Below are 9,318 nucleotides of genomic sequence, written 5' to 3' on the forward strand. Positions count from 1 at the left end.
ATCATTGGTGGTTCTTGTGAGGGGCGGAGTCCCCGATCATTGGTGGTTCTTGTGAGGGGCGGAGTCCCTCTCTTGTGTTCCAGCTGTGAGTCTATTCCCGCACCAGAGTCTTGATTACTGTGATTTCAATATCCAGTCTCAAAACTGGGTAGAGAGTAGAGGACCCTCCCTGCCCCATCTTACCTGTTCAGGTTTGTTTTAGCTGTTTGTTCTGTTTCGTTTATATTTCCATGTAAACTTTATGAGACTCTTATCTGTGTCTACAGAAAGGCAGCTGGTATTCTGACGGAGGTGTCATGAAATCTGCCGATCTTCCCATTAGCGGTCCCTCTCCATGAACATAGTGTCTCTCTCTATTTATACTTTCTCTTACCTTACCGATATTTTGTAACTTACAATATATAAATCCCATATGCATTTTTTAAGGATTTAGGCCTGGGTGTTTACTGCCCTTCCTTTTTCATGTATGTGTGTCTGTGTGGTGTATGCGTTTGTATGTTTTTGCATACATTTGGGCATACCTGTGGGGGGGGGTGGGCATGTGAAGGTCCTATTTTGATATCAGGAATCACCTTTGATTTTTTTTTTCATCTTTTTCTGTCAATCAAACTCAGAGCTCAAATATATGGCTGGGCTTGCTGGCCAGCTTGCTGTGAGAATCTGGTCTCCTCTTATCTCCCAAGTCTGGAATTACAGCTGCGCTCTCATGCTCATCTGGTCATTTTGTGGGATTCTAGCGATCCAAACTCGCATCCTTATGAGTAGGTGGCCAGCAGCGTAGTCACCTAGCTATCTCCTCAGTCTTCTTAAAAATCCTTTCCTAAAATGTTTTTAGGTATATATGGACCTGTGTAAGTGAATGCTCTGTGTATTGGAGGCAGACAGCCTGGAGTTGGAGACTGAGCTCCCTGACATGGGTGCTGGGAACTGAACTCAGGTCCTCTGCAAGAGCAGCAAGCCCTCTTGACCACAGAGCATCTCTCCAGCCCCAGTCCTTTTTGTTTGTTTGTTTTTGTTCTTAAAGAATTGTTTACTTTCTGTATATGAGTACACTGTAGCTGTCTTCAGACACACCAGAAGAGGGCATCAGATCCCATTACAGTTGGTTGTGAGCTCCCATGAGGTTGCTGGGAATTGAACTCAGGACCTCTGGAAGAGCAGTCAGTGCTTTTTTTTTTTCTTCCCCCTGAGATAGGGTTTCTCTGTGTAGCTCTGGCTGTCCTGGAACTCATTCTATAGACCAGGCTGGCCTCGAACTTAGAAATCTGCCTGCCTCTGCCTCTCAAGTGCTGGGATTAAAGGCATGTGCCACCACTGCCTGGTGCAGTCAGTGCTCTTAACCGCTGAGCCATCTCTCCAGCCCCTTGTTTTTTTGTTTTTTGGGTTTTTTGAGACAGAGTTCAGGCTGGCCTTGAACTCAGAGATCTACTGGGATTAAAGGTGTGAGGCAGCAGTATCCAGCACCCCAGTCTCACCCCCTCATTCTTTAAACACTTGGACATGACATAGTACCTTAGATCATGCGTTCATTATTTGTAGAAGCGGTGTGCTTGTGAAATTGGCTTCTATCCCGTGTCTCTGATGAACACACTCCCCTTTGCAGACTCCTTGGGATTTTCTGCGTAGACCGCAGTGTCGTCTGTAAATAGGCCCACATTTCCCTTTCAGTCTGGTGGGAGGCACTTCCTGCTGGCCTCCAGGACTCTGCTGAGAGATCCACTGTTAATCCAGTGGTCCCCTGTAAGTGCCATGGCACCTCTCACTGCTCTCAAGGCTTTTGTCTTCAGAGCTCTGACTGTGACGTGGTGCAGATTCCTGGACTCCTCCAGTTTGAGGTTTAGTCAGCTTCTAGAACTTGTAGATTTCGCCTTTTCCCAGACCTGAGGCCGCAGCAGGTGGTGAGGAATCAGCCATTAGTCCTTCAAATGCTTTTGAGAACATTCAGCCCCACTTCCCTTCTCCCACCCTCCATGCTCCAGTGATGTCAGTTCAGATCTCTCACCAGAGCCCCACTTATCCTTGAGGCTCCGTCCATCCATCTGTCCATCTGTCCATCCATCCATGGATTGGATGATGACATTTCCTGCTCTGTCCTCCTCATTCTATTGTGAAGACAGTCATGGATTTCCAAATTTTCAATTATCATTTTTCAGTTTTAAAATAGCTACTGGGAGCTGGGCAGTGGTGGCGCACACCTATAATCCCAGCACTTGGGAGGCAGAGGCTGGCAGATTTCTGAGTTCGAGGCCAGCCTGGTCTACAGAGTGAGTTCCAGGACAGCCAGGGCTACACAGAGAAACCCTGTCTCAAAAAACCAAAAAATAAAAAAATAAATAAATAAAAATAAAAAAATAGCTACTGGTTCCTTTTGATTCTCTCTCTGGATCTCACTATGTTGTCCCTTCTCATCTTGAACCCCTGACTTCAAGCAGCGCTCCTACCTCACCTCTCAAGTAGATGGGAGTCTAGCCGTTCATCATGGCATGTAGCTCTCTGTCAGCTTATTCCCTTTTTACTTCTGATGTGTTCCCAGTTGCTTGTAGGACGTTTTAATGAGGCTTCTTCAGACTCTCACCTTAGCGTCTGTGACTCGGTTGGTTGGATCTTCTCACACTGAACTCTTTCTGCTTACCTTAGGGATCTGTCAGGTGAGGAGACGTGGGGCCTAATGTAAACCTTCCATCTTATCAGGCTTTCCGAGACCACTCCTGGGAGCTCGGCTCTAAGCTTCCTCGGAGGAGGGCCTGCTGTTGCCTTTGTATACGGATCCTTTCATGCCTCTGATGACATTACCCTGGCATAGAGGACAAGGCACACTTGGGTACTGCTGTGGCCTCCACTGACGTGGCAGTATAGTCTCAGGCCACATCAGCTTCCTCCGAGGAAGAGCTGGTGAACCTGGCCCCAGGCTAGGGTGACAGTGAAGCTCTCCCCAGCCCTTCCCCTTGGGACCCGGGAGTGGCCCTGGGCTTGCAGTGACGACTCCCTGCTTGTCTCCCACGGTGGTTCTCAGCATTCCCAACGCTGCAACTCTTTAATACAGTTCCTTATGCTGTGGTGACCCCCAACCATAATATGATTTTCATTGCTACTTCATAACTCTTAACGTTGCTACTGTTATAAGTTGTAATGTAAATATCTGTGTTTTCTGATGCCCTTAGGTTATCCTTGTAAGGCGGTCATTTGATCCCTTGGGGGGTCACAATCCAGAAGTTGAGAACCACTGGTCCAGAAGTTTCCCATCTTGCTCCGCTATCCTGTCCCTGGTCCTGTAGTTGAAACAGGGTTTTCCGACCTCTGTGCTCTTCCGTCCCCAGCCCCCTCTGGGAATCCGAGGCAGAGGGGAAACCCAGGCAACTTATTGCTGTGCTGTTTCTTAGGCCCTGAGATTCTTGGCCAGTCTGCTCTCTCCTCTCTGTCTTCCAGCCACCTGTGTTTGGTTCCTAGGCCACATCTGGAGTTTTGGACAGTATAGAACAGCAAATCTGGGAACATGTGGCCTCTCCTACCTGAAGTGCACACTATCTTAGCTGATTTTGGGTACAATTACAAACAAATATTCCAGCAGCCTTTCTCAGTCTTGATGTATCTTTGCTTCTCTCCCCTCCTCAACTCCCCTTTAAAATATGATCTAGGGCGTAGAAGGCGTGGCATTGGAGTGGGGCCAAAGGAGGTTTAAAAGCACCAGAGCTGGAAGGGCCGCTCAGCCATAAGCGCAGGTGCAGACGTCACAGCCCTGAGCTGTAACTGCAGAGCTGCGGGTGCTGGGGCTGTGGCCTTACAGCGATCAGTTCTTTGCTTTCATAGACAAGACTAGTGAGCAGCTTTAAACATGTGCCACAGGATCACATGGAAGAGAAATGAAAAGCTGAAACACGCTTGAGAAAAAAATAGGGGCTGCTGCCCTGAAATCACAACTGTGCCTGTGCCGTGGGCTGCACTTTTGGTCACCGTGAGCTGGGCTTAATCTCTGGTTTGCTGTTTTCAAGCCATTGTATAAAATATAGAAGATGGTTTTAAAAGCCAGAAGGAGGGAGGGGAGGCTGTAATTCCAGCTCCTGGGAGGCTGATCTAGGGAGATGATCACATGTCCAAGGTCAGCTTGATCTGCAGAGAGAATTGTAAGTCAGTGAGACCACAGAGTGAGACCCTGTCTTCGAACAAACCACAATAAAATAAAATACAGTAAGATAAACCAAGCTATCTCATACCTGCTCATACCTGCCATCACCTGGTTTGTAAGCTTGCTCACATTAGGGTTGAGAACGTTCACAGGTGTGACTGTGTAACAGACTGAGACAGCCGACTGAAGTGTCTGTTACATTGTATCTGTTGTTTTCCAGCATTTAAGAAGGCCATTGGAGCAGCCCAAGAGGAAGATGCTTGTAGCTGCCGATTTCCGGAGGAAGAAGAAGGAGGAGCAGGAGGCTACGAGCTGTGATGTACCGCCCTAGGAGATGTGCCCACCCTCAGGAAACCAAGAAGCACTAGGACCCCAACCATCCTGTGGAGCGGCACAAGCACTGCCACCACCCTGTTCTTAAACACCGTCCTAGATGATGAGTGACACTCACCCCATCCAAGTCTCTTCTACTGCCAATATATTTGTATTTATCATTTTTAAATCCTTTTATTTTACATTTTAAATTTTACATGTGCAAGTGTTTTGCCTGCCTGTTTGCACACATGTGTGTGGGCGTGACACTCCTGCAGAGGCCAGAAGAGAAAGGGTTGGATCCATAAGAACTGGAGTTATAGATGGCGGTGAGCCTTCACATGAGTGAGAGATCAAACTTGGGCCCATTTGCAAGGGAAGCCAGTGCTCTTAACCACCAAGCCAGCTCTCCAGCCCTGCCCTTGACATTTTTAAAAATTTAATTAATTTATTTTTTTTTACTTAAGCCCTTAACATTTTTAATAGGAATGTAGGAAGATCAATTTCTAGATTCTTTTTAAACACACATACATATATATATAATCTAAGAAAATGACAGTTTCAGTTGAATCTCATAGACCAATGGTCCAGCTAAAATAACTGTAAAATCTGTGTGTGTGTGTGTAAATATGATGCATGACAATAAGCTGTAAGATGCAGTATGTTTCCCTAACCCATTTTCCCCTTGGCTTCTCACTCACTATAGTACCCCCTCTACTGTCTGAAGAGGGAGACCCATGTATCCCTGTGTGGAAAAGGCCTGTCAGAGTTTGAGGGAGATCTTCACAGGAGTTCAAGGACCTGCCTCTCCTGTGTCCTCTGTGTCAGGCTCATCAATAAACAGGCACAAAGCGTGGTGAGGGGGGGACACCAGTGACCTCACAGTCAGAACACAGCCTTCAAACCCGCCACAGGGCAGACATGGCTGCCGTTTGCCTCTGCATGGCTGCCGTACGGCTCAAGAGCTGAGAATGATTTTTACTTTTATTTATTTTGAGACAGCATCTCACTGTGTAGCCCTGGCTGGCTTGGAACTCACAGAAATCATCCTGCCTCTGCTTCCAGAGTACTGGGATTTAAACTGTTCACCACACCCCCACCCCAGCTAGCCTTTCTGCTTTTAAAAGCCACCTAAAAATATCAAAGTTGAGCTCTTACAAAATTTGAGCCTGTTTTTTTCACTTCATTTCAGAAATCCTTCTCATGTGGTCATGTACTCTATAACTGTCATGTGCCTTGAGCTTTCCAATATCCTGCTGCGTGGTGGCAGCTGTGAGCTGCTTTAATTATTCAGAATTGTATCTGTAACTCCGATTGCTGTGTGTAGCACCGAGGGTGACCCTTACGCAGGGACCGCCTGCCGTCACTTATGAGTCCGTCCTCCTCAGAGCTACATTCGGGTTCCTCAATGGCTTCTCAATCGCTGTGGCTGCTGCTGACCCTTTACTGTTTGTTGCCTGTGAGGGAGAGTCACTGGGGAGACACCATGTCAGTCACTGGGGAGACACCCTGTCAGTCACTGGGGAGACACCCTGTCAGTCACCGGGGAGATACCCTGTCACCATGGAGACACCCTGTCACTGGGGAGACACCCTGTCAGTCACTGGGGAGACACCCTGTCACCGGGGAGGCACCCTGTCACGGGGAGATACCCTGTCACTGGGTAGACACCCTGTCACTGGGAGATACCCTGTCAGTCACTGGGGAGACACCCTGTCAGTCACCAGGGAGACACCATGTCACCAGGGAGACACCCTGTCACTAGGGAGACACCCTGTCAGTCACTGGGGAGACACCATGTCAGTCACTGGGGAGACACCCTGTCACCAGGGAGACAACCTGCCACCGGGGAGACACCCTGTCACTGGGGAGACACCCTGTCAGTCACCGGGGAGATACCCTGTCACCAGGGAGACACCCTGTCACTGGGGAGACACCCTGTCAGTCACTGGGGAGACACCCTGTTACTGGGAGACACCCTGTCAGTCACTGGGGAGACACCCTGTCACTGGGGAGACACCCTGTCACTAGGGAGACACCCTGAAATAAAATTGCTGGGTTTATAGCAGGTTCCTTGATCAGTTAGGATGGGCCAGGTTATACAGAAATAACAAATGATACCCCCAGATCTCAGGGAAGTCCAACAAAATGAAGATATGTGTCTTTTTGAACATGTGTGTGTGTGTGTGTGTGTGCGTGTGCATGTCCGTGTGCGCGTGTGTGTGTGTGTGTGTGTGTGTGTGTGTGTGTAGTCATGCACTGGAGGTCAGCCTTGAGTACCATTCCTCAGGTCCCTTACTGGCCTATGTCTTACCAAGAGGCTTGGATGGCTGGCTGGCCCAGGAGCTCAGGGATCTCCCAGGCTCCACTGTTCCCAAGGCTGGGGATTGAACTTAGGTCTTCATGCTTGCAGAGCATATAACTGGCCGAGCATCTCCCCTGTCCCCCAAACTCATTGCTTACTCCGATCGCAGTCACAAGCCTGTTTTAGCTGTGGCTCTATGCTGTGGCTCAAGCCTGAGATGTCCTCTACGGGCTCGTGCTTTGAATGCTTGGCTCCCCACTGGTGATCGCAGAGCCTTAGGAGAAACTCTGAGGACAATCCTCAGATGGTTCTACAGGTCCCTGGTCCCGGCCTGCCTTCTCTGCCCCCTGACCCAGTCAGTATGAGGAGCCTTCAGTGTCTGTTCCTGTTACCACACATGGCAGGCACCACGCGCCCCCGGCACCACACGCCCCCGGCACCACGCGCCCCCGGCACCACGCCTTCTCCACTGTGATGGACCAAACGCTCCCTGGAACTCCCTGGAGCCCAAATAAACATTTCCTCCCTCAAACTGTTCTGTCACAACAACAGCACAGACAGTACCCGTGACGTCTGCGAGCTGTCTCTGGGACCTGGGTGGAGGGAGCGGCTTCTAATGGAGCACTGGACATCTTACAGCAAGGGCAGAGTGTTGCCACTTCAGACTGTATGTGATCTGTTAGATGCCAGCCTTCGCACGGGCACATAGCTGGGTCAGGCAATGACTGGCCATAAATGTGATAATTAGGTGGCATGGTGGTGCACCTGTGAGCCCAGTATGGTAGTAGCAGAGTCAAGTTGCTTTTCCGGGGTTGGTCGGGCTCACATCACCTACTTGACAACCCCGTAAGTTCGGAAGTGACTTCTCTTGCCTTCGGACACTTGGTGTCTTGGTCTGTCTGTGCCCCGTCCTTGATCCACACGTGATGTGGATGTGAGCCCCACCCCCCACCCCCGACCTCTCTGGTGCGGCACATCTGGAGTAACGGAGATGGACTCTTCATTTGTTTCCAACTAGGAATACAGAGAGCACACAACAGAGTATGCTTATCTGATGGAGGCTGTGTTAGCTACTTCATCTCTGTGACAGAGCACTCGACGGGGACGGAGTGAGGGAAGGTCACTTTGCTTCTGTCTCAGAGGAGTCCAGGCTATCCTGGTAGGGAACGCATTGCAATGTTAGTGGCAATGGGGAGTGCATGTTATGCATTTCCTCATGTATTGGTGGGTAGGAGGCTGGTGTAACCTTCAGAGGCCTGTCCCAAATGGCCTACATCCTCCAGCTATGTCCCAGATCCCAAAGTTCCATAACCTATGGAAACAGTACCACCAGCTCTGGACCAAGTGCTCAGACCATACACATTTGTCATAGTGTATCTTGGCATCAAATGGGAGTAAATGAAAAAAAAAAACAAAAACACAGGGGGATCTTGAGACATGAGTCACAGACTCCACAGTAGATAACAGAAAGGGAGAGGGAGGGCAAGACGACTCCCTCTGGAAGATCGTGTGGGAAACCCAAAAAATCTGTTTGAATAGTCTACACAGTCATTTCAGTGAGCAAAAAAATGAAATTATCTAAGCTTCCAGATTCTTTAAACTTTTTTTTAAGATTTATTTATTTTATGTGTATGAGTACACTGTAGCTGTACAGATGGCTATGAACCATCATGTGTGTAGCTGCTGGGAATTGAACCCAGGACAGCCCCGCTCGCTCTGTCCTCAGACACACCAGAAGAGGGTGTCAGATCTCATTACGGGTGGTTGTGAGCCACCAAGTGGTTGCTGGGATTTGAACTCAGGACCTTCAGAAGAGCAGTCAGTGCTCTTACCTGCTGAGCCATCTTGCCAGCCCTTTTTTTTTAAACTTTTTTTTTTTTTTAAAGATTTATTGCCGGGCAGTGGTGGCGCACGCCTTTAATCCCAGCACTTGGGAGGCAGAGGCAGGCAGATTTCTGAGTTCAAGGCCAGCTTGGTTTACAGAGTGAGTTCCAGGACAGCCAGGGCTATACAGAGAAAAGAAAAAAAAAAGATTGATTGATTGATTGATTTTAAAGCTTTCAGATTCTTAAAAACAAACCCATGTTATTTCTGAGACAGAGTTTGATTTTGTTCTTAGTAGAGGACGTCACCCTGATGGAAACTTAAGCTCTCAGGGACGTGGGGCAACTCAAGTGGGTGTCTTTAGCCAGGCCAAGAAGATGTTTCCGTTTGTGGGTAGGATGTGCCACACACCATGACTACATGTGCATACACAGCACCTGTGTGCCCTGCGTGGGGGGCGGGGTTGGGACAGGGATTGGCTATCAGTGAGATTACAAGAAGGACTATCACAAAACCCAAGATTGTCTTTAGAAAAAAAAAGGCTAAAAACCATAACTTTAGTGTATTTAGGGGAAGACGAATGTGCCGGTAGGCACGCTTGGAGGCCAGTGCAATGTCAGGTGTCTTCTTGATTGCTATCCACCTTGTTTCCAGCACAAGGTCTCTCGCTGAACCTGGCACTCACTGATTGGCTAGTCTGGCCAGCGAGCTCTCGGGAATGTTCTGTCTCTCCCTTCCTCTTACAGGGATCCAG

General features: G+C 48.8%; 1 protein-coding gene across 1 annotated transcript in view; it reads left to right on the forward strand.

Annotated features, from left to right (window-relative positions):
• Positions 1-4,661, forward strand: part of Tnfrsf9 (TNF receptor superfamily member 9) — a 16,050-nt gene extending 11,389 nt beyond the window's left edge. The window contains exon 8 of the mRNA XM_031376994.1: positions 4,344-4,661. Within this exon, the coding sequence (XP_031232854.1) occupies positions 4,344-4,441 (98 nt within the window). The 3' untranslated portion in view covers positions 4,442-4,661. The remainder of the gene's footprint in view (positions 1-4,343) is intronic.
• The last annotated feature ends 4,657 nt before the right edge of the window (positions 4,662-9,318 follow it).

Source organism: Mastomys coucha, unplaced genomic scaffold (assembly GCF_008632895.1).
Source record: "Mastomys coucha isolate ucsf_1 unplaced genomic scaffold, UCSF_Mcou_1 pScaffold18, whole genome shotgun sequence".
Lineage (NCBI taxonomy): Eukaryota > Metazoa > Chordata > Mammalia > Rodentia > Muridae > Mastomys > Mastomys coucha.